At 41.5% G+C, this 26,714-nt stretch overlaps 1 protein-coding gene across 3 annotated transcripts in view; it reads right to left on the bottom strand.

Moving 5' to 3' along the window:
* The window catches only part of Dchs2 (dachsous cadherin related 2), a 236,086-nt gene that overhangs the window by 10,208 nt on the left and 199,164 nt on the right, over window positions 1-26,714 (bottom strand). For all 3 annotated transcript variants that reach the window (XM_030252335.1, XM_030252336.1, NM_001357165.2), the window contains exons 16-19: window positions 25,541-25,692; window positions 6,532-6,662; window positions 4,531-4,817; window positions 998-1,130 (exon numbers count right to left, since the gene is read on the bottom strand). In XM_030252335.1, coding sequence (XP_030108195.1) covers window positions 998-1,130; window positions 4,531-4,817; window positions 6,532-6,662; window positions 25,541-25,692 — 703 coding nt within the window. The remainder of the gene's footprint in view (window positions 1-997; window positions 1,131-4,530; window positions 4,818-6,531; window positions 6,663-25,540; window positions 25,693-26,714) is intronic.

Below are 26,714 nucleotides of genomic sequence, written 5' to 3'. Positions count from 1 at the left end.
TGTTCAAGGACCTGAAATCCACATACTGCTATTGGCTGATGTGGGACAAGAGTTGCCAGTGTCTGAAGTCCTGTGAGATGAGAAGGTTCAAAGACAAAGTCATAAAGGGCAGTGAAGCTCCTGACGACCTTACACTTAAGGCACACACCTACAAGTTGTATGGCGTTCCTTATTCTCTCATTACAAGCACCCAGTGAGACTTCTTCTGATACTTGGGACCTCAAGTCATCTTTCAGATAATTCTACAATTAATCTTAAACTCACCTCTCTCTTGAAGTGATGCTGTGATGGGTAGAGATGCTGTGATGGCAGGGCCCCATTGTTTTCTAGATTGTGCCCCACCAGGACACTATGTGGATCATCCCTCTTTATTAAGTTCAGCATTCAATGTTTATTTACAATTAATGTCCCTTGTTGCTGAAGGGTTTGAGTGAGCAGTTGCTTGTCTGGGTACAATGCACATCACAGCTGTCCTCTCTGACAAAAATACAAAGGGCCTGGAAGATGCCCCATAATGCAGAACTGTGCAATAGTATGCAATGGCTTCCATTTGATAGAAATGGAAACTAAAGTGTTTCCCCCTTTGGATTATTCTTGTCTTTATTGAATATATGGGGCTATTACTTCTTTTTTTGCACTAAGCTGAGAAAACCAGCTTCTACACTCTGATCATATGAAATCCTGCAAAAAATGAGCTGATCTTCTTCACATTATTTTGATTCTTTTTGAGTCACAGAACAAATAAACTCTGTTGGTTGGACACATGAACTCTGGCACTTACCGTTGAGCAGCATTTAACCAACACCCTTTGCTGTCTGCCCACTGAGATGATGAAGATGTACCACTGCCTTTTTCTACTTTAGATAAGTAAGAGAGCAGTGCCTGTAACTGCAGGGAATGGGAGGAGGGCAGAGGGCTGTGCTAGGAGCATTCAAAGCTGAGGAGTCCATGTTTCTGTACCATAACCTGTGATGCACGACAGCTGGTGTTAACTCACCATTCCTGGGGTCGATGGTGAATCCCTCAGGAGGGGAAAGGATCCGGTAAGAAATGTCTCCACTGCTTTCTAAGTCGGTGGCAGACAGGGTCAGCACCAAGTACCCTCCAGGTGTGAGTTCAGGAACTGCAGCCTGAAGATAAAAGGGGACAAAGGTGACACGCTGGCAAATAAGTAATTTCCAGGAGCATAGGCAGAGCCTGATACCATGTCATTAATGTTGGCTCAAGAAACTACCCAGTCTGCCTTCGGTAGGCCTTGTCATGGTTTGAGTGAATATGGCCCCCTTAGGCTGATGGGGAATGGATTATTGGGAGCTGTGGCCTTGTTGGAGTAGGTGTGGCTTTGTTGGAGGAAGTGTGGGGTTGGGAGTGGACTGTGGGCTTCAGAAGTTCAAGCCTGGCCCACTGTCACTCTCTTCTTTTGCTATGTGCTGATCCAGATGTAGAACTCTTAGCTCCATCTCCAGCCTCATGTCTACCTGTGCTCTGAACCTGTAGGCCAGCTTCAACTAATTTTTTTTCTCTTTACAAAAATTGTTGTGGTCATGGTGTCTCTTCACAGCAATAAAACTCAACTAAGACAGAAGTTAGTGCCAGAGAATGGGTTATTGCTCTGACAGGCCTGACTGTGCTTTTGCTTAGAGGGACGTGGACTTTGGAACTTTTGAATTAGAAAAGCATTTGAATGTTTTAAGCAGAGCTTAATGGGACATAACCAGTAGGAGCATGGAAGACAATGGTGCTGAGGGTGATCTGAACTGTGGGGACCTGGCTCAAGAGGTTTGAGAGGAGAAGAGTATTAGTGGGTGGTATGGAGACCATTCCTGTGATACTGTGGTGAAGAACGTGGCTGCTTTCTGCCCTTTTCAAAAAAATCCACCTGAGGCTAAACTCAAAGAAGACATATGGATTAACAGCTTTGGCAGAGGAGATTTCAAAACAGCTTAGTTTTGAGGGTGTTACGTAGTTGTTAGTGGCCAGTCTCATGCAGATCTAACATGAAAAGGAGCAAGCTGAGAAAGGAAAAATAAAAATGGACAGTTTGGGGAGAACAGGAACACTGGAAATAGTAAACAGATTAAGGAAACTGGAATTCGATAATTGGAATAGAGAAAGTGGTGATCCCAGAACAAGAGCCCCACCCAGCTCAGCTTCCAAAGTGTACAAAGGAATTTAAGAAGAAAAGCGCAGAACCAAACCTGGTAGCTCCCAACATAAATCTGAGCACTCTGGAAACAGAAACAGGTGGATCTCTGAGTTTGAGACCAGCCCGGTCTACAGAGCAAGTTCCAAAAGAGCCAAGTTAAGACATAGAAAACTACCATGGAAAACAAAAGGTGGTGACAATGTATTTGAACAAGGAGGCCGTGTTCATGCCCTAGCAAGCAACGCAACTTGGCAGCCTTCAGCCACATGGTTTTGGCTTCAAAGTCAAGGATACAAGAAAGGGGTATGGAATCTTCCTCCACAACTAAGGAAAGCCAATGAGGCCAGGCGTGTGTCAGGGTTGTTATTGTATGTACATCCAGAGATGCATGAAGCTGTGAGAATGAAACCCAGAGATCCCCAAATGCTGGAGATGACAGAGTTGTGGGATACCTGCCATAGAAAGCCGTTAACAGGGAGTGGTACCAGCTCAAGAGGGAAAAGTGTGTTGTAGTCAACAAAGCTGGAAGGAGTTGGAGATCTGAAAAGTGATTTGACATCGGGCATAAAGACACAGAGTCTGGAGTTTGCCCAGCTGGTTTGCAGTCTCGTTTCAGTCCAGCATTTCCTCACTCTGATTCCTTTCCCCTCTTCTGGGACAGTAATGTATATCATGTGACACTATATGTTGGAAGTATGTGATCTGCTTTCTTATTTTGATTTTATAGAAAATTACAGTTTAGAGATTACGATGTGACTCAGAAGAGACTTTAGACTTGGAAATTTTAAATGGGGTTGAGACTGATAGACTATGGGGACTTCTGAAGTTGTACCGAAGCACTTTTGCATTATGGTATGGCTACAAGCCTACAAAGCCAGGGAGCAGAATGTGGTGGTGTGGATGAAGGTGGCCCAAATAGGCTCGTAGAAAGTGACACTATTAGGAGGGGTGGCTTTGCTGGCATACATATGGCCTTGTTGAAGGAAGTATGCCACTTGAGATGGATTTTGGGTTTCAGAAACTCAAGTCTGGCTCAATGTCACTCTCTCCTCCTGCTGCCTGCTGCTCCAGATGTAGATTTCTCCACTCCCTCCCCAGCACAACGTCCAGCTGTCATGTTTCCTGTCCTGGCAATAATAGACTAAACCTCTGGACCTGAAGGACCAGCCCAAGTTAACCATTTTCTTTTATAAAAGATATGATCACGGTCTCTCTTCACTGCAATAAAATCCTAAGGAAGACAGACACACTGATATTTAGCATGGATAAACTGAAATGTTAATGGTCCCAGGATTTAGAAAACAGTTGTAATGTTATTCAATCTTGGTTTTACTATTAAGCATTTTCTTTCTAGATTATATCCAAATGACAGAAAGTAGTATAGTGGGTAATTGTATGCCTAAGGTATTAATTGCATGACTCAAGTGAGGCTTTATGGAGAAGTGTTACTTAGGTTAAGTTCTCAGTTATTCACCTTACATTTCCTCCGTTGAAGAGTATTGGGATTCATTTCTGAGACCTCAGTAGACGGTGGTCACTGTTCTGACTTCTGTAAACATACAGTCTGCCCTAAAATCTGAATTCTGCACCTTCTTTTTTATTTTTTAAAAAAGTTTATTTATTTTATGTATATGGGTACACTGTAGCTGTCTTCAAACACACCAGAAGAGGGCATTAGATCCCATTACAGATGGTTGTGAGCCACCAGGACCTCTTCCCCACTGAGCCATCTCTCTAGCCCCAAATTCTGCACTTTCTAGACCTGCTCACAATCTGTTTGTGTGAAATGTTAATTCATGTCTTCCAAAAAAAATAACAAATCTGTCCAAAGCATTGTCAGATAATGCAAACTAGTTCACCTTCCCTGTGGCCTTGCAAATACTGGACAAATTTCAAAAGTTGTGAACAACTGAACTACAACTCTACACACACACACACACACACACACACACACACACACACATACACACACACACACAAAGGAGAAAATACAAAGGTCTGATGGTCAGCAAACATAAATAAAGGGGCCTCATAATTCCAGATGACTTCTGGTCCACAATGTGAGAGACAAGACTGCAACATTAGCTCAGGATGAACAACAGTGAATGCTGTTAGCCTAGACCAGCCTAGCGGTGATGGAGGGCTGACTTCACTTGCCACTGTTATTCATTTCATTTTAAGTATGTAGGCTTTTTTCCTGACTGTTTGTGTCTCAGGTACATGCCTGATGTCTGTAGAGACCAGAGAATGGTAGCATATCCTGTGGATCTGGAGTTAATTCCCATTGGGTGCTGAGAATCTAACCAGATCCTCTGAGCCATCTCTTAGCTTCATCCCCTGTTCCTTCTAGTTGTTTGTTTGTTTGTTTGTTTGTATCTCTTTACCTGGTAGAAATCTTGAGTAAAAACTGGTGGATTATCATTGACATCCAGCACACGGATGATGACGGAACCCTCTGTGTGGTGCACTGAATCAGAAACACGGACGATCAGCTCGTATTCGGTAACTTCTTCAAAATCCAGTGTTTGCGCCAGCACCACCACTCCAGTGTCCTGACTGATAGCAAACTTGGCTGCAGAGCTGCTTTCTTTGACAAGACTGAAGGTGAAAGCTGGATTCAGATCCGCATCATGGACGGATACCCGAGCCACAATTACACCAGGCAAAGAATCTGCAATCATGACCAATGTCAGCTCCCATTAAAATTCATCATCAAAAGACATTTCTTCAATCGTTCAGCCCAAGTATTTTCATTTTAAATCTAAAATGATTTTTCTTTTTTTCTGGCCTGATTTCTCATCTAAAGCTCATTATGGACTAAATCAAAACACAGAAGAATTTATAAGTACAATAAAAGTGAAAATCTACCACAGAGTAGAAAATTGAGGAAGTAGGCTATGCTCCAGTTTTATATTACAGTTTTCCACCATATGCTTACAACACAACCCAGAATCAAAAGCCATCCCGAGTACTCTCCCATGGCTGGAGTTTCTATGTCTGAGCAGAGACTCTCAGGGGCATAGAGGAGAAAAAGGGCATTACTAAACACGTAATACAAATAATTAACTTGGAAAACAGGCAAGAACTGAAAGAAAATGTAAGATTTAGTACTTAACTACTTAGTGTTTAATTTCATAAAATTAATTCTTTGATAGTGACACCAACATGGCTTTCTTCTTTTAAATTTGCTTCTCAGAACTAAATTTACCAAGGCTATGAGAAAACAACATATACTCAGTGCTAGTGAGGAAAGAAAATCTCTGATTTTATTCATCAGAAAAAAAAAATCACAGAATAAATAATGACATACTCAGTGTCTCCCGTGGTCTCTACCTAACCCATGTATGAAAGGAGGTTTATTTCTAAGAGTCTAGTACAGTGTCAGTGGAAAGTATCTGCCAAGATATTCAGAATTATTCTATTATATGTGGAATTTGTAATTTCTAGTCTTCAAGGCTGGGGAGGAATTCTTGGTGAATACCAACCACACTTTACCTCATTCAATAGATTTTGACTTATGTACTCTGTTCTTGTGATATATTCATGCCAATTACACTGATACATCTTTGTACCAGTTCACAGGCTTAGAAACAGCATACAGTCCATCAAAACAAATGAAATACTGAAAGTGAGAGATAAACCTGAAATGTTTTGTTTATAGAATAACAGTTACAGGCATCCTCATGTGGAGAGATTTCTGTGGAAGGGAGTCAGTATAATTTGTTTGGAAAGTGAAGACAGTAAAATAAATGTTCAGAATGTTTCAGGATAAATTTGGTAATGATAGAGAGAGGAAAGAAACAAAGGTAACTGCTATTTTCAACCATATCTATAGGAGGAGAGGTTGGCTTTCCTAGTGTAACTAATTACCATGGGACAACTTTGGGTTCTCAGACAATGGGTTCATTGTGTAATAAATGCCCCAAAGAGTCCACCACTAAAACAATATTTTTTTAGTCTTTACCAGTAATGTGGGTTATACTAGAGGAAAGTGGTAACTGTGCACATGATCAATTTAACTTCACTATCATCATTAGTATCCTGCAAAGATCAACAAAGCATGAGTCTGACAGAATCAATGCTCAAAAGAGTCAAGTGACTATTACAGCAACAACATGTGCTTCTGCCTGGCGTACATTTGATGTTTAAGAAATGGCTGCACATATACACACTGTAAGCATCGAAAGTTGGAGGCTAGAGACTCAGCCTCTAGCCCATCTGAACGCAAATCCAAGTGTTAGGATATAAAGCCCTTGATATTTGATATTTCTCTTAAGACCAATAAAATGAAGACAAAATTACCTGGCTTGCATGGCTGTTGAGAACTATTCTTAATAGAACTTTCTAGCTGTTGAAAAAAAAAGATTCCAAATTGCCACACTTACTTTCTGCAATTTCTACTGCTTCTGAGGGGAGAAAGACCGGAGCATTGTCGTTTATATCAGTCACCTGTATCTTGACCAGAGCTGTACCAGAAAGCCTGGGCACCCCTCTGTCTGTGGCTTGCACAATCAAGCTGTTTTGGAAAAGAATCAAGGAATGTTATGAGTCATCTTGGAAGTATAAAAAACATAAATATCAAATCTAGTTTAATTTTTTTATGTGAATTCCCTGACATTTATTTCTCCCATGGCATTTTCTAAATAGCATCATTTACAATTTATTTCACAAGAATGGTAGCTTGAAATTTATGTATTTTTGACAAGTTTCAAGAACAAGCTCCAGCAAGCTGCCAGGGGGCCGTGAAGCACTAATGTAAAAATAAATGCACAATTTCTTGGAGACAGTCTTAAAAATTCTAAGAATAATCTAAACAATCCATGTACCAACACTTGTGCCCACCCTATTGCTTGGAGATTGCTACATACTTCCATCTAATTGTACCATGAAAACATCCTGTCAAAGTGATGGCTATATACGGATACTTTGCAGGTCTAAATTTCAAACCAACCAACATTATTGACTTGGAGAGCTTGCTGTCATGATGAAGGAGCAACTGGGTCATGATGGGCTTGCACTGTTCAGAGAAGAAAGGGTGAATCCTGATGGAATTCACACGGTGTGATTTAATCTCCCTGGGGTAGTGCTGTAGTGAACTGTTCTACCAGCCAAGCTAGAGTGACTACTACTGGCCTTACCTTCTCCCCTTCTCTCACTACTCTTAGCATCATCGGATTGCAAACCTGGTCAGTTGATCTCTTCAGTGTCCCTTAGATTGGTGTGTTATTTATTTTGGCCCTGTCTTGAGAGACTCAGGTAGAGTGATCAAACACCACTTGAATCTAGGACCTAACAGTATGATAGAACATGGGAAATCCAACGTTTTCACAACCAGTGAAGTCAAGACAAACTGGGACTTGAGTTTTGTTGTACTAAATCCTGAAAAGCATGGGATTTCCTACACTAAACACAGGGAAGTGCATGCCTGGGCTAGCCAGTCTCTGCACCCATTTCCCTGGAATGCATCCTTAGAACTTGAGAGATGACACAGTGGTTAGGAATGTATACTTCTTGAAGAAGACCCAAGTGCAGTTCCTAGCACCCACATCTTGTAGTTCACAATTACTTCTGATGCCATTTAGCCTCCACAGGCACCTACACTCATATGTGTAAACCTCCCTTTGCCACCATGCACCTATTAAAAATAAATCAATAGCAGTTGGAAAACCTGAACCCCTATTTAAACATCTAGTTGACTCTTCACATTAAAGCCATTCAATTTCCCAAGCAAATATGCTTGACACTGTAAGTGCTGGCTTCTGGCTGATGCTTCCATCCTTACACTCTGGTGACTTTCTAAAGCTCACAGCTCCAGTAGGGATTTTCATACTCTTTATGACCATAGTACACTACACATTTTCTTGCCGCAATAGTTGTAGTTGTGATGGGGTATTTGTCTGCCTCTTTCCTGTGTTGCTTTAGGATAGGTGGATGCCTATCACTCTAACAATTTTCTCTAATTAATGTTGAGTGTTAATTTCTGCAGACTTTTCCATGGCTAGAGATTTATTAAATGGTAGATCCAGAATCCAATCTTAGGTCTTGTTCGATTCAAAATCTGTGCTCCTTATAATGGGCCCCTCCCCGGGCATGCTTCCTGTATTGCACATACAGAGCACCTAATCATAACCCCCTTTCATTTTTCTCTAATAAATGTTGTGAGAGTCATGTAGTGAGAATTTTGATTTCTTTAAAAAAAAAAACCTAGCAATGTTAAGTGAATATGTTTTTGTTTTAATCCCAGGTGTGGGATAAGAGGCTGCTTCACAGCAGGTGATTATGATATGAATCACCCTCTAGCAGGGGCATGGTTTTGCCAGCTGGAGATAGTTTCTGAGAGTGTGTATGACATTTGTAAGTCTGGAAGCTTTTGAGAGAATATAAATGCCAGTACTCCAAGAGGAACTGGGTATACATGCTCAGAGGAGGTTGCTGCTGGATCCTGCTGATGCAATTTGTCAAGTGGCCATGGGCAAAGAGGAGAGAAGGAAAAAATGGATATCCTGGAGACAAAGACTGGACTTGTCCCAAGTAACTCAATGCCCTTAACTAGCAGGAAGTAGTTGAAAGAGGTCTGTACCCCTTTGCCCCCCCCTCACACACACACACACACACACACATACACACACACACACATACACACACACACATACACACACACATACACACATACATACACACACACATACACACACACATACACACACACACACACACACACACACATACTGTACTGGCTAGTTTTGTGTCAACTTGACACAGCTGGAGTTATCACAGAGAAAGGAGCTTCAGTTGAGGAAATGCCTCCATGAGATCTAACTGTAAGGCATTTTCTCAATTAGTAATCAAGGGGGAAAGGCCCCTTGTGGGTGGGACCATCTCTGGGCTGGTAGTCTTGGGTTCTATAAGAGAGCAGGCTGAGCAAGCCAGGTGAAGCAAGCCAGTAAAGAACATCCCTCCATGGCCTCTGCATCAGCTCCTGCTCCCTGACCTGCTTGAGTTCCAGTCCTTACTTCCTTTGATGATGAACAGCAGCATGGAAGTGTAAGCCGAATAAACCCTTTCCTCCCCAACTTGCTTCTTGGTCATGATGTTTGTGCAGGAATAGAAACCCTGACTAAGACAAATTGGTACCAGCATGGTGGGGTATTCCTGTGACAACCTGACCATGTTTTGGGGAGGACTGTGGAAGGACTTTGGAACTTTGGGTTTGAAGATCTATCCATTGTTAAGAGCTCTGTCAGATGTTGTGTAGGAGCTTGGAAGATAATATTGAGAACAATGCAGAAGATGGAGGTCTGGTTTGTTAAATTTCAGAGGGAAAATTAAAGACTTTTTCAGGGCCATTGCTGTTTTGATTGTGAAGATTCTGTAGTTCTGGTTAGCTGGGGCTGAAGAATCAGCTGTGATTAACAAGATACCAGAACTACCAAAGCAAAAACTTTGCATTACTGGGACTATTGATGCTGGTTAGCTGGAGCTAAGAAATTAGCGGTGATTAAGAAGAGACCAGCGAGACTCGAGCCCCGGGCTACCTTGCCAGCAGAGTCTTGCCCAACACCCGCAAGGGTCCACACAGGACTCCCCACGGGACCCTAAGACCTCTGGTGAGTGGATCACAGTGCCTGCCCCAATCCAATCGCGCGGAACTCGAGACTGCGGTACATAGGGAAGCAGGCTACCCGGGCCTGATCTGGGGCACAAGTCCCTTCCGCTCGACTCGAGACTCGAGCCCCGGGCTACCCTGACAGCAGAGTCTTGCCCAACACCCGCAAGGGTCCACACGGAACTCCCCACGGGACCCTAAGACCTCTGGTGAGTGGATCACAGTGCCTGCCCCAATCCAATCGCGCGGAACTTGAGACTGCGGTACATAGGGAAGCAGGCTACCCGGGCCTGATCTGGGGCACAAGTCCCTTCCGCTCGACTCGAGACTCGAGCCCCGGGCTACCTTGCCAGCAGAGTCTTGCCCAACACCCGCAAGGGTCCACACGGGTCTCCCCACGGGACCCTAAGACCTCTGGTGAGTGGACCACAGTGCCTGCCCCAATCCAATCGCGCGGAACTTGAGACTGCGGTACATAGGGAAGCAGGCTACCCGGGCTTGATCTGGGGCACAAACCCCTTCCACTCCACTCGAGCCCCGGCTACCTTGACAGCTGAGTCGCCTGACACCCGCAAGGGCCCACACAGGATTCCACACGTGATCCTAAGACCTCTAGTGAGTGGAACACAACTTCTGCCAGGAGTCTGGTTCGAACACCAGATATCTGGGTACCTGCCTTGCAAGAAGAGAGCTTGCCTGCAGAGAATACTCTGCCCACTGAAACTAAGGAGAGTGCTACCCTCCAGGTCTGCTCATAGAGGCTAACAGAGTCACCTGAAGAACAAGCTCTTAACAGTGACAACTAAAACAGCTAGCTTCAGAGATTACCAGATGGCGAAAGGCAAACGTAAGAATCCTACTAACAGAAATCAAGACCACTCACCATCATCAGAACGCAGCACTCCCACCCCACCTAGTCCTGGGCACCCCAACACAACCGAAAATCTAGACCCAGATTTAAAAAAATTTCTCATGATGATGATAGAGGACATCAAGAAGGACTTTCATAAGTCACTTAAAGATTTACAGGAGAGCACTGCTAAAGAGTTACAGGCTCTTAAAGAAAAGCAGGAAAACACAGCCAAACAGGTGATGGAAATGAACAAAACCATACTAGAACTAAAAGGGGAAGTAGACACAATAAAGAAAACCCAAAGCGAGGCAACGCTGGAGATAGAAACCCTAGGAAAGAGATCTGGAACCATAGATGCGAGCATCAGCAACAGAATACAAGAAATGGAAGAGAGAATCTCAGGTGCAGAAGATTCCATAGAGAACATCGACACAACAGTCAAAGAAAATACAAAATGCAAAAGGATCCTAACTCAAAACATCCAGGTAATCCAGGACACAATGAGAAGACCAAACCTACGGATAATAGGAATTGATGAGAATGAAGATTTTCAACTTAAAGGGCCAGCTAATATCTTCAACAAAATAATAGAAGAAAACTTCCCAAACATAAAAAAAGAGATGCCCATGATCATACAAGAAGCATACAGAACTCCAAATAGACTGGACCAGAAAAGAAATTCCTCCCGACACATAATAATCAGAACAACAAATGCACTAAATAAAGATAGAATATTAAAAGCAGTAAGGGAGAAAGGTCAAGTAACATATAAAGGAAGGCCTATCAGAATTACACCAGACTTTTCACCAGAGACTATGAAAGCCAGAAGAGCCTGGACAGATGTTATACAGACACTAAGAGAACACAAATGCCAGCCCAGGCTACTATACCCGGCCAAACTCTCAATTACCATAGATGGAGAAACCAAAGTATTCCACGACAAAACCAAGTTCACACAATACCTTTCCACGAATCCAGCCCTTCAAAGGATAATAACAGAAAAGAAGCAATACAAGGACGGAAATCACGCCCTAGAACAACCAAGAAAGTAATCATTCAACAAACCAAAAAGAAGACAGCCACAAGAACAGAATGCCAACTCTAACAACAAAAATAAAAGGGAGCAACAATTACTTTTCCTTAATATCTCTTAATATCAATGGACTCAATTCCCCAATAAAAAGACATAGACTAACAGACTGGCTACACAAACAGGACCCAACATTCTGCTGCTTACAGGAAACCCATCTCAGGGAAAAAGACAGACACTACCTCAGAGTGAAAGGCTGGAAAACAATTTTCCAAGCAAATGGACTGAAGAAACAAGCTGGAGTAGCCATTTTAATATCGGATAAAATCGACTTCCAACCCAAAGTTATCAAAAAAGACAAGGAGGGACACTTCATACTCATCAAAGGTAAAATCCTCCAAGAGGAACTCTCAATTCTGAATATCTACGCACCAAATGCAAGGGCAGCCACATTCATTAGAGACACTTTAGTAAAGCTCAAAGCATACATTGCACCTCACACAATAATAGTGGGAGACTTCAACACACCACTTTCTTCAAAGGACAGATCGTGGAAACAGAAACTAAACAGGGACACAGTGAAACTAACAGAAGTTATGAAACAAATGGACCTGACAGATATCTACAGAACATTTTATCCTAAAACAAAAGGATATACCTTCTTCTCAGCACCTCACGGGACCTTCTCCAAAATTGACCATATAATTGGTCACAAAACAGGCCTCAATAGATACAAAAATATTGAAATTGTCCCATGTATCCTATCAGACCACCATGCACTAAGGCTGATCTTCAATAACAACATAAATAATGGAAAGCCAACATTCACGTGGAAACTGAATAACACTCTTCTCAATGATACTTTGGTCAAGGAAGGAATAAAGAAAGAAATTAAAGACTTTTTAGAGTTTAATGAAAATGAAGACACAACGTACCCAAACCTATGGGACACAATGAAAGCATTTCTAAGAGGAAAACTCATAGCGCTGAGTGCCTCCAAGAAGAAACGGGAGACAGCACATACTAGCAGCTTGACAACACATCTAAAAGCCCTAGAAAAAAAGGAAGCAAATTCACCCAAGAGGAGTAGACGGCAGGAAATAATCAAACTCAGGGGTGAAATCAACCAAGTGGAAACAAGAAGAACTATTCAAAGAATTAACCAAACGAGGAGTTGGTTCTTTGAGAAAATCAACAAGATAGATAAACCCTTAGCTAGACTCACTAAAGGGCACAGGGACAAAATCCTAATTAACAAAATCAGAAATGAAAAGGGAGACATAACAACAGATCCTGAAGAAATCCAAAACACCATCAGATCCTTCTACAAAAGGCTATACTCAACAAAACTGGAAAACCTGGACGAAATGGACAAATTTCTGGACAGATACCAGGTACCAAAGTTGAATCAGGATCAAGTTGACCATCTAAACAGTCCCATATCACCTAAAGAAATAGAAGCAGTTATTAATAGTCTCCCAACCAAAAAAAGCCCAGGACCAGATGGGTTTAGTGCAGAGTTCTATCAGACCTTCAAAGAAGATCTAATTCCAATTCTGCAGAAACTATTTCACAAAATAGAAGTAGAAGGTACTCTACCCAACTCATTTTATGAAGCCACTATTACTCTGATACCTAAACCACAGAAAGATCCAACAAAGATAGAGTACTTCAGACCAATTTCTCTTATGAATATCGATGCAAAAATCCTCAATAAAATTCTCGCTAACCGAATCCAAGAACACATTAAAGCAATCATCCATCCTGACCAAGTAGGTTTTATTCCAGGGATGCAGGGATGGTTTAATATACGAAAATCCATCAATGTAATCCATTATATAAACAAACTCAAAGACAAAAACCACATGATCATCTCGTTAGATGCAGAAAAAGCATTTGACAAGATCCAACACCCATTCATGATAAAAGTTTTGGAAAGATCAGGAATTCAAGGCCCATACCTAAACATGATAAAAGCAATCTACAGCAAACCAGTAGCCAACATCAAAGTAAATGGAGAGAAGCTGGAAGCAATCCCACTAAAATCAGGGACTAGACAAGGCTGCCCACTTTCTCCCTACCTTTTCAACATAGTACTTGAAGTATTAGCCAGAGCAATTCGACAACAAAAGGAGATCAAGGGGATACAAATTGGAAAAGAGGAAGTCAAAATATCACTTTTTGCAGATGATATGATAGTATATATAAGTGACCCTAAAAATTCTACCAGAGAACTCCTAAACCTGATAAACAGCTTCGGTGAAGTAGCTGGATATAAAATAAACTCAAACAAGTCAATGGCCTTTCTCTATACAAAGAATAAACAGGCTGAGAAAGAAATTAGGGAAACAACACCCTTCTCAATAGTCACAAATAATATAAAATATCTTGGCGTGACTCTAACTAAGGAGGTGAAAGATCTGTATGATAAAAACTTCAAATCTCTGAAGAAAGAAATTAAAGAAGATCTCAGAAGATGGAAAGATCTCCCATGCTCATGGATTGGCAGGATCAACATTGTAAAAATGGCTATCTTGCCAAAAGCAATCTACAGATTCAATGCAATCCCCATCAAAATTCCAACTCAATTCTTCAACGAATTGGAAGGAGCAATTTGCAAATTTGTCTGGAATAACAAAAAACCTAGGATAGCAAAAAGTCTTCTCAAGGATAAAAGAACTTCTGGCGGAATCACCATGCCAGACCTAAAGCTTTACTACAGAGCAATTGTGATAAAAACTGCATGGTACTGGTATAGAGACAGACAAGTAGACCAATGGAATAGAATTGAAGATCCAGAAATGAACCCACACACCTATGGTCACTTGATCTTCGACAAGGGAGCTAAAACCATCCAGTGGAAGAAAGACAGCATTTTCAACAATTGGTGCTGGCACAACTGGTTGTTATCGTGTAGAAGAATGCGAATCGATCCATACTTATCTCCTTGTACTAAGGTCAAATCTAAGTGGATCAAGGAACTTCACATAAAACCAGAGACACTGAAACTTATAGAGGAGAAAGTGGGGAAAAGCCTTGAAGATATGGGCACAGGGGAAAAATTCCTGAACAGAACAGCAATGGCTTGTGCTGTAAGATCGAGAATCGACAAATGGGACCTAATGAAACTCCAAAGTTTCTGCAAGGCAAAAGACACCGTCAATAAGACAAAAAGACCACCAATAGATTGGGAAAGGATCTTTACCTATCCTAAATCAGATAGGGGACTAATATCCAACATATATAAAGAACTCAAGAAGGTGGACTTCAGAAAATCAAATAACCCCATTAAAAAATGGGGCTCAGAACTGAACAAAGAATTCTCACCTGAGGAATACCGAATGGCAGAGAAGCACTTGAAAAAATGTTCAACATCCTTAATCATCAGGGAAATGCAAATCAAAACAACCCTGAGATTCCACCTCACACCAGTCAGAATGGCTAAGATCAAAAATTCAGGTGACAGCAGATGCTGGCGAGGATGTGGAGAAAGAGGAACACTCCTCCATTGTTGGTGGGAGTGCAGGCTTGTACAACCACTCTGGAAATCAGTCTGGCGGTTCCTCAGAAAACTGGACATAGTACTACCGGAGGATCCAGCAATACCTCTCCTGGGCATATATCCAGAAGATGCCCCAACAGGTAAGAAGGACACATGCTCCACTATGTTCATAGCAGCCTTATTTATAATAGCCAGAAGCTGGAAAGAACCTAGATGCCCCTCAACAGAGGAATGGATACAGAAAATGTGGTACATCTACACAATGGAGTACTACTCAGCTATTAAAAAGAATGAATTTATGAAATTCCTAGCCAAATGGATGGACCTGGAGGGCATCATCCTGAGTGAGGTAACACATTCACAAAGAAACTCACACAATATGTATTCACTGATAAGTGGATATTAGCCCCAAACCTAGGATACCCAAGATATAAGATATAATTTGCTAAACACATGAAACTCAAGGAGAATGAAGACTGATGTGTGGACACTATGCCCCTCCTTAGATTTGGGAACAAAACACCCATGGAAGGAGTTACAGAGACGGAGTTTGGAGCTGAGATGAAAGGATGGACCATGTAGAGACTGCCATAGCCAGGGATCCACCCCATAATCAGCATCCAAACGCTGACACCATTGCATACACTAGCAAGATTTTATTGAAAGGACGCAGATGTAGCTGTCTCTTGTGAGACTATGCCGGGGCCCAGCAAACACAGAAGTGGATGCTCACAGTCAGCTAATGGATGGATCATAGGGCTCCCAATGGAGGAGCTAGAGAAAGTAGCCAAGGAGCTAAAGGGATCTGCAACCCTATAGGTGGAACAACATTATGAGCTAACCAGTACCCCGGAGCTCTTGACTCTAGCTGCATATATATCAAAAGATGGCCTAGTCGGCCATCACTGGAAAGAGAGGCCCATTGGACTTGCAAACTTTATATGCCCCAGTACAGGGGAATACCAGGGCCAAAAAGGGGGAGTGGGTGGGCAGGGGAGTGGGGGTGGGTGGATATGGGGGACTTTTGGTATAGCATTGGAAATGTAAATGAGTTAAATACCTAATAAAAAATGGAAAAAAAAAAAAAAAAAAGAAGAGACCAGCATCATTGAGGTGACATCTTCTGGGAAGTGTTTTGTGAAAGCACAAAGAGGCTGTGTTCCAGAGATGGCCAAGGTTGTACTCCTGCTGCAGCGGGACTTGGTAATATGTAAGGGTCACCCAGGTGGTACTGGTTTTGAAGGCATGAAGGGGTCACGCAAAGCAGCTGAGGCTCGGTACTGTGAGAGGCCATGGAAGGCCATTGGTGAAAGGTGCAGCCTCAGTTGCAATTGAAGGCCCAGGACTGAAGGGGTCATGCAGTGTTTTGGAGATGCCAGTACCATGAGATGACCACCAAGAGCAGCAGCAGCAGTGGGGTACAGGCATCTGGAGCCTAGATGATGATGTTGTGCTACAAAGGGCATGGCTGGAGAAGTGACCCAAGCCCTTGGAGGAGCCCAGAAGATCGTGAGTTGGATCCCAGACATTGGACAGTTGGAGATTGACTTTTGCTTTTGATTGTGACTGTGCCCTGATATTTTCCCTCTTGAAGGAAGAAACTGTTTTAGTGGAGCCCACAGTTAAGAGACTTTTAATTGTAAAAAGACTTTGGATTTTAAAAAAGATGGATATTTTAAAGAGATTGAAATTTTAAGAATATGGAAATGCTGTGGGACTTTTAAAGTTATTTAGATCTTGGGGATGAATAAGATTGTAAGGGTTGAGGCTTACTAGTGATGTTTTTGTGTGTCAAGTTGACAAGGGGTCAATTGTACTGGCTAGTTTTGTGTCAACTTGACACAGCTGGAGTTATCACAGAGAAAGGAGCTTCAGTTGAGGAAATGCCTCCATGAGATCTAACTGTAAGGCATTTTCTCAATTAGTAATCAAGGGGGAAAGGCCCCTTGTGGGTGGGACCATCTCTGGGCTGGTAGTCTTGGGTTCTATAAGAGAGCAGGCTGAGCAAGCCAGGTGAAGCAAGCCAGTAAAGAACATCCCTCCATGGCCTCTGCATCAGCTCCTGCTCCCTGACCTGCTTGAGTTCCAGTCCTTACTTCCTTTGATGATGAACAGCAGCATGGAAGTGTAAGCCGAATAAACCCTTTCCTCCCCAACTTGCTTCTTGGTCATGATGTTTGTGCAGGAATAGAAACCCTGACTAAGACACATACATACACACACACACACACACACACCCTATTGTTGGGAGGTTGAAAGAGATCTGGGTGGAATAAGAGTTGGAAGGGTGGTGGATAAGAGAACCCAATAAAATATTGCAAAAAAAAAAACCCCACATCTATAAATCCAGGAAGAAGCAGGTACATTTTAAAGTATAATGTCACCTTCATTTCAGAGAGTATTCATATGAGCCAGTTACAGAGACTATCTTTTAAGAAACTGCATCTTGAAAGTAGGCATAATTTCTTTTGCATTATTGGTGCTTTGTAGGTGCCTTTTCTTTTCCCAGTCTTAAAATTTTAAATGATGTAAAATTAAGTCTCATCTCTTTCCTTTTTTGAATTTCACTAAGAACAAACTGCCACTGCTTACTGTCCTTGAAGCCCACACACTACTGCCTTCTATACTCCTGGAGATGGGACAGCAGCAAAACCTCCACTTGGATTTCATAGGAATGATTCTAAGTGGGAATTTGATTTGTAATCATGATCATCAGTCGAGTACATATGGGAATATTTTGTGAAAGTAATCAGCTCATAATTTTGTTTTTCCACTGCTGTCTGCTGAGGAACTCTAGCCTGCCTGAGCATAGCAAACATAGCACTGACAGATACTGCCCTTTATCTTTCCCTCTTCCCCTTGCAAACACTAGATTACATCCCTAAAGCTGGTCACCAAATTCTGTTCTCTTATTTGGTCATTTCCTCCTCCCAAGGCTGACTACCAAGGTGGAGCTATCAAAGTCTAGCAATCAAAGCTCCCTCTGGGTCACCTAAAATGTGCCCAATCAAAACAATCCAACTCATCCTACCAGAATCCCTTTATAAACTGCCACTTGCCTATGGGCCATGTCTGTCTCCTCTCTATGCAGAGGCAGTCCTTTGTCCCTCTGGGGCAAATATTCCTTCCCTTTCTCCTTTATTCCTTCTTATTTCTCCCTAGTCATCTGACTCCTGTCTTTGTCTCTTATTCCATGACTTTTGTCCCTCTGGGTTAAATAAATCTCCTTTGTACTGAGAACTTGGTCTTGGTGTGTCTTGTACCCATCCAGGTCTTTCACCTGCTCCTCCCCACATTATCTAGTTTCAGCCGAGACACTAAAGCTGGACTTCCACCAATTGTGTCATTACTGTCACAATCACTCTTAGTCTCATAATACCACGATCTCAGGGTCCAATGTAATGCCTAAGTCAAGCAAAAAGAAAAGTGAGTTTCCTTTGATATGGAGGAAATCTCATGTTCTGTGCCAAAATAAAATGGCAAGAAAATGGGAGCCTACTGATGGTTGGATGAACAACTGACAGACCACGAAAATGGAGCTGCAGTGAGTCTGAACTGAGCCTGCAGTACCCCAAGCTGTCTGGAGGGTCCTTGGCAGTCTTTGTGAAGCTGAAAGTTATGGCATGTTCAGCTGGCTTCAAGTGGCAGAACCCTTGCACAAAGCCATGTCAGAAGAGGCCACGATGAAACTGACCAGACCTAGAGCAGACCCATCGTAAGACCAGAAGATCTTTTCCTTTTCTCCCAAGTGTGGGAAGCTTCTCTCACCACAGAACACTTCAGATGAGGCCTTGGAGCAGATAAGATCTCACTTAATTTCCTTTAAAAAAACAGAAATTGTTGGCAGAAGTAATTTTTAAAATTCTCTTTCCACTGTATCTCAAATATCTACCAGGATTTCTCTACTCTGAAATTTTAAGAAAAATAAAAATATCAGCTAACACCAGAAATGGCTAGAAAAAAGAGTTAGAATTTCTGCTAAAAGATGGGAAGATGACTTCTCAGACCTGTATCTTCCTCCCTAAAGAGAAGATAGTGACAAAGTTTTTGTTTGTTTTTTTAAAATATACAAGTCCATAAGTCATCCATTCTGTGAGGTCAGTGTAAACAGTGTGTGTGAGGAAGGCAGAGATCAGAAGGCATTGAAAAACACAAAGTGAGAAATGGACATCAAGTGCCACTTATTAGATATGTTTGGTTTATTAATATATATATATATATACATATAAGTGTCATATATATATATATATATATATATATATATATATATATATATATATATATATATATCATCCCAGAGAAGATAGCCAACAAACAAAACTAGATCTCTAGCACCTGAAAGGGGTCAGTGTCTCCTGAACACTTACTGACTAGGATCCATAGCAACAATCAAAATGGCAAACACCAAACAAAAACAATGATCAAAATTAACAAGAAAAGAAATGGGCAGAGGGGGAGAAATTCGCAATGAAAATGAGTATGAGAACAGAAAGAAAGGGTTCCTTGTTCAAAAGAATTTACTCAGCTCAAGAAGAGGCCCACATTAAAGAATATAAAGAAGAAAAAAATATAATGAGGCTCTGTGGCATGGCTCTTCAGGTAAAAGCCGTTGCCTACCAATCCTGAAACTTGAGTTCAATCCCTGGAACCCATGTGGTAGAAAGAGTGAGCCAACTCACACAAGCTATCCTTTTACCTCCATTCTTTTTTTTTCTTTCCATTTTTTATTAGGTATTTAGCTCCTTTACATTTCCAATGCTATACCAAAAGTCCCCCATACCCACCCACCCCCACTCCCCTACCTACCCACTCCCCCTTTTTGGCCCTGGCGTTCCCCTGTACTGGGGCATATAAAGTTTGCGTGTCCAATGGGCTTCTCTTTTCAGTGATGGCCGACTAGGCCATCTTTTGATACATATGCAGCTAGAGTCAAGAGCTCCGGGGAACTGGTTAGTTCATAATGTTGTTCCACCTATAGGGTTGCAGATCCCTTTAGCTCCTTGGGTACTTTCTCTAGCTCCTCCATTGGGAGCCCTGTGATCCATCCATTAACTGACTGTGAGCATCCACTTCTGTGTTTGCTAGGCCCTGGCATAGTCTCACAAGAGACAGCTACATCTGGGTCCTTTTGATAAAATCTTGCTAGTATATGCAATGGTGTCAGCGTTTGGATGCTGATTATGGGGTGGATCCCTGGATATGGCAGTCTCTACATGGTCCATCCTTTCATCTCAGCTCCAAACTTTGTCTTTGTAACTCCTTCCATGGGTGTTTTGTTCCCAATTCTAAGGAGGGGCATAGTGTCCACACTTCAGTCTTTATTCTTCTTGAGTTTCATGTGTTTAGCAAATTGTATCTTATATCTTGGGTATCCTAGGTTTGGGGCTAATATCCACTTATCAGTGAGTACATATTGTGTGAGTTCCTTTGTGAATGTGTTACCTCACTCAGGATGATGCCCTCCAGGTCCATCCATTTGGCTAGGAATTTCATAAATTCATTCTTTTTAATAGCTGAGTAGTACTCCATTGTGTAGATGTACCACATTTTCTGTATCCATTCCTCTGTTGAGGGGCATCTGGGTTCTTTCCAGCTTCTGGCTATTATAAATAAGGCTGCTATGAACATAGTGGAGCATGTGTCCTTCTTACCAGTTGGGGCATCTTCTGGATATATGCCCAGGAGAGGTATTGCTGGATCCTCCGGTAGTACTATGTCCAATTTTCTGAGGAACTGCCAGACTGATTTCCAGAGTGGTTGTACAAGCCTGCAATCCCACCAACAATGGAAGAGTGTTCCTCTTTCTCCACATCCACGCCAGCATCTGCTGTCACCTGAATTTTTGATCTTAGCCATTCTGACTGGTGTGAGGTGGAATCTCAGGGTTGTTTTGATTTGCATTTCCCTGATGATTAAGGATGTTGAACATTTTTTCAGGTGCTTCTCTGCCATTCGGTATTCCTCAGGTGAGAATTCTTTGTTCAGTTCTGAGCCCCATTTTTTAATGGGGTTATTTTATTTTCTGAAGTCCACCTTCTTGAGTTCTTTATATATGTTGGATATTAGTCCCCTATCTGATTTAGGATAGGTAAAGATCCTTTCCCAATCTGTTGGTGGTCTTTTTGTCTTATTGACGGTGTCTTTTGCCTTGCACAAACTTTGGAGTTTCATTAGGTCCCATTTGTCAATTCTCAATCTTACAGCACAAGCCATTGCTGTTCTGTTCAGGAATTTTTCCCCTGTGCCCATATCTTCAAGGCTTTTCCCCACTTTCTCCTCTATAAGTTTCAGTGTCTCTGGTTTTATGTGAAGTTCCTTGATCCACTTAGATTTGACCTTAGTACAAGGAGATAAGTATGGATCGATTTGCATTCTTCTACATGATAACAACCAGTTGTGCCAGCACCAATTGTTGAAAATGCTGTCTTTCTTCCACTGGATGGTTTTAGCTCCCTTGTCGAAGATCAAGTGACCATAGGTGTGTGGGTTCATTTCTGGGTTTTCAATTCTATTCCATTGGTCTACTTGTCTGTCTCTATACCATTACCATGCAGTTTTTATCACAATTGCTCTGTAGTAAAGCTTTAGGTCTGGCATGGTGATTCCACCAGAAGTTCTTTTATCCTTGAGAAGATTTTTTGCTATCCTAGGTTTTTTGTTATTCCAGACGAATTTGCAAATTGCTCCTTCCAATTCGTTGAAGAATTGAGTTGGAATTTTGATGGGGATTGCATTGAATCTGTAGATTGCTTTTGGCAAGATAGCCATTTTTACAATGTTGATCCTGCCAATCCATGAGCATGGGAGATCTTTCCATCTTCTGAGACCTCCATTCTTACACTATGTGTGTGTACATGAGTATGCACACACACACACAGAGAAAGAAGAATAGATTAATGTAAAACATTAAAAAGATTATAATGATATTTCTAAAAATAATGAGAAAAAAGAAAACCCTAAAAACTCTTCTTCAGAGAAGGGAGAAAAACCACATACAGGAAAGGAGCGAGAATTACACAGGCTACAGAGGCAAACAAGTTCAGAACATAAAAGACCAGTCTTTCAAAGTCAGAAAAACATTTCCAATCTTTCTGTCATCATACACATGTGTGCTCACACACACACACAAACATATACACACACAAACACACACCCAATGCATGCACACACTAACACATTCACCCATGTACATATATACACACATGCATGCACACACACATGCATGCTCACACACATGCATGCACACACATACACACTCAAACACATTCACTCATGTATGTATACACACATGTACACACATGCATGCACACACATACACACTCAAACACTTTCACTCATGTATGTATATACACAGAGACACACGAATGTGTCCACATGGGTATGTTTATATTTGGTGGTACAGTTGGAGATATTTGTAAATGTACAGGGGCCCAGACAATTTGCTTCTATGGCAGATGAGAAGCAGTCAACTTCTCAGCTTTTGCTTCTCACAGTTTGGAGTTAATTTATTCATGGGGAGTTGGAGAAAGGCCTTTCTAAATATTAGGATTAATTTAAATGTTGGGAACATGACGCAAATAGGAAAAAGTTGAAAACCATTAGATTTAATTGCTAACTAAGCTCCATTGAGTAAGAATTCTGTAACAGAAAGCCATCACAATTGGAAAGTGCTTAGTTCCTGGGACCTAACAGACTGTCAATGATCTCTGAATTTACAATCACTGAAAGAACACTTGGGCTGAGATTTACCTACAGTCATCTGTGGAGGAGAAATGTTTCATGCTTAACAATGAAGCAAAAGAATAGTTTTAACGTATTTATACATTAGTAATTACATTAAAATATTACAAAACATTTCCTAACTCCTAACTTAGGGAAAGATTTTAAGCTTTTAGAAAAATTACCTTTGAAGTAATATTTTGAAATATATTAAATAAAAAAAAACAATACAACACTTAATCAGACTTTCAGAATTGGAAGGGTTTGGGGTGGTTAATTTGTCCAATACACTCAGTAACATGTTCCATTCAAACCAGCTTTCAGTGCTTAGCCACACAAATATACTATGCTTTCCTCATGAAACTTGAAAGTATCCTCAAATATTGACAGAGTATTTTGTACTTTCCCCCCTTAAACAGAAGGGCTGTTCTGTAACTGCAGTGATGGAAACAGTGTAACTGCCGTTCAGAATCACTGACTTTAAGTCAGAATTCCATCCTTCAATAGTATTGCAACGTAGAGTAAGCCAACCATGCAGTTTGCATAGTTAATGAATAAAATACCTGCCTTAACTTCTATATGAAATGGTTACAAGAATAAAATGAGACACAGTAGCAATCTACAGCAAACCAGTGGCCAACATCAAAGTAAATGGTGAGAAGCTGGAAGCAATCCCACTAAAATCAGGGACTAGACAAGGCTGTCCACTCTCGCCCTAGCTATTCAACATTGTACTTGAAGTCCTAGCCAGAGCAATTAGACAACAAAAGGAGATCAAGGGGATACAAATTGGAAAGGGTCACTTTTTGCAGATGATATGATAGTATATATAAGTGACCCTAAAATTCCACCAGAGAACTCCTAAGCCTGATAAACAGCTTCAATGAAGTAGCTGGATATAAAATTAACTCAAACAAGTCAATGGCCTTTCTCTACACAAAGGATAAACAGGTTGAGAAAGAAATTAGGGGAACAACACCCTTCTCAATAGTCACAAATAATATAAAATACCTTGGCATGACTCTAACTAAGGAAGTGAAAGATCTGTATGATAAGAACTTCAAGTCTCTGAAGAAAGAAATTAAAGAAGATTTCAGAAGATGGAAAGATCTCCCATGCTCATGGATTGGCAGGATCAACATTGTAAAAATGGCTATCTTGCCAAAAGCAATCTACAGATTCAATGCAATCCCCATCAAAATTTCATCTCAATTCTTCAACGAATTAGAAAGGGCAATCGGCAGATTCATCTGGAATAACAAAAAACCGAGGATAGCAAAAACTCTTCTCAAGGATAAAAGAACCTCTGGTGGAATCACCATGCCGGACCTAAAGCTGTACTACAGAGCAATTGTGATAAAAACTGCATGGTATTGGTATAGTGACAGACAAGTAGACCAATGGAACAGAATTGAAGGCCCAGAGATGAACCCACACACCTATGGTCACTTGATCTTTGACAAGGGAGCTAAAACCATCCAGTGGAAAAAAGACAGCATTTTCAACAAATGGTGCTGGCACAACTGGCGCTTATCATGTACACTATGTTTTTCTTTCCTCTTCAACAACAAATCTTACACAAATATATTCCCAGCCTGAACTGGTTCTGAATGCAGGCACGGTAAGACGCAATTGTATCTTCAGTAAATTTTAAAGGAGAATCCTGTATTGACCACCTTATGCCTGTGCATGCTTGGGTGTGCAAATGAATCAAATCAGGAGTGTTACAGGAATGGACATGCACGGTAGAAAAACGTATGATCTAATTTTTCAATCAAAGCTGAGAACCACCCTCACTAAGGCCTTTTAGTAACCAAACTCCTCTTTCTCTTAACCCCATAGGGGAAGCCCTAAACAGCAATCAGGCACCTGGAGGGCCTCCCTTCATCCATGTGCTAGCTTCTCCTCTGTAGTGCATTCTGACCTTTGCTCTTGCTCTGTTTAAATAAACACACCTTGGCATTCTTGCAATTCTGAGTCTGCTTTTACTTCAATTCATTCAATTCCAAATCCCTATCCTACCACTGACCTGGTTTTAGACATTGTTTTCATAGTGTTCTATGCAGCGGCCACCATTCTCTAAGGAATATCCTTTAGTGGCCATTTTAGGTTTCTTTGGGCTCTATGCTTTATTGAGTGAGATGCTGTAAATATGTGTATGTAGACTGTACTTGGCTAACACAGACCCATGAAAACTTGGAGCAGGCCTGCAGCACAGCTACTCCTTTTGGAGGCTAGAATCTCTTAGATGCTAGGCCATGATCATTAATGTTGAATGTCAGCTTTTAATAAGACCATTCTGCTGGATCATGGTCCCACAACAAGGACAGTGATGACAAGGCTGGGCTTTCAAACAGAAAAGAATAAAGAATTACACAAGGGAATGCCATTCAATCCAACTCTTGTGTTTAAAGTACAAAAGGCATTTGCAGAGGGCATTTCCACTCAGTGAACACTTCACCAACAGTGTCTTTTTATGTCTTTCCCTTGGTTCTTAAGAAAACACATCAACTTCTAGATATGATCCAGTCACTTTTTCAAAATAGGAAATAACTTCTAAGACTATTTGGCTGTGCCCAAAGGTTGACTGTAGGCTGGGTAAAAGGGGAAAGATGAGTTTTCCCAAAGGCTCAGTGGGAAAGACCTTACGAAGAGTTCTCTGATGAGTGTGAACCTGAGTGCACCTGTAGGAGCCGGAGGACTCGTAGTCCAGGATGGAGTTGGTCAGGATCACTCCATTCAGCTCGTCGATCCGGAAGGCTCCCGCTTGGTTGCCAGAGACAATGGAATACTCGATCTGGCTGTTCAAGCCCTGGTCCAAGTCAGTAGCTGACACCTGTGAGAAACCAGTATTTCCATTGGAAAAAATGAACCTGTAATGTGATCCGAGCCTGCTTCTCAGAGAAATACAGTAGGAAAGAGTACAGATTAGCAAATGTCTTTAAAAACAATGCAGTGTTTTCAACCTAACAATTCCACCCTTACATACAGTTCCTCAGGTTGTGGTAACCTCCAGTCATAGTTTGGGTTAGTATGACTGTAAGCCATTGGACTGGCACATTTGAATTGGACTTTAATGGACTGGATAATGGGAGGGGAAAATGTCTACACATTCATTTAAAATATTTCCAAAATGGCACTCACATGTTTCAAGCTACAACTGAGTGCAACTGGGGAACTTCTAACATGCTTGTACCGTTTTTCTAGTTTGGCCATGGGTTCTTTCTGGCTCCAGACAAACAATTGAATGTTACAGGGAACTCTGTACACTGAGTGGCAATTCATTTTCTTGCCTTTTTATCTTCTTTCTTTTTATTTCTGCATGTGTATGTATGTTCACATGCATGTGTGCTCATGTGTATGTGGAGGCTAGAAGTTGACATTAGATAACTTCATTTATTTATGTAGAATTTACCTCTAACCTGGAATGCACTGATTCAGGTAGTCTAGCTAGCCAGCTAGCTATATTGCCCCATCCGTGCCCTTCTAAGGATGGAACAGGCTATCACACCTGTCAGCTTTTACACGTGTTCTGGGACTTGGAATGTCTGTTCCCACACTTGCACAGTAAGTGCTTTATCTAATGAGCCACCCAGTCACCACACACCCCTAGCCCTCATTTGCCTTTCTTATCTGACTGAAGAGTTGTCTATATAACAGGCCAATATGAGGCTTTTTTGCTTTTTATATTATACTGAAGTTTTAACTCAAGGGGATCATTGAAAGTGAATCAAATCCTAGATGATAAGTTATCATCCTAATGGCTGACTTGGTGAATTTTCAATGTAGTGTTATGGCCAGAACAATGGGTCTATAACATTTCTCATGGAGATATATTGCAGGCTTTCCTGGGCTGAA

Source organism: Mus musculus, chromosome 3 (genome assembly GCF_000001635.26).
Source record: "Mus musculus strain C57BL/6J chromosome 3, GRCm38.p6 C57BL/6J".
Taxonomy (NCBI): domain Eukaryota; kingdom Metazoa; phylum Chordata; class Mammalia; order Rodentia; family Muridae; genus Mus; species Mus musculus.
This window is presented reverse-complemented; position numbering and strand designations above follow the sequence as displayed.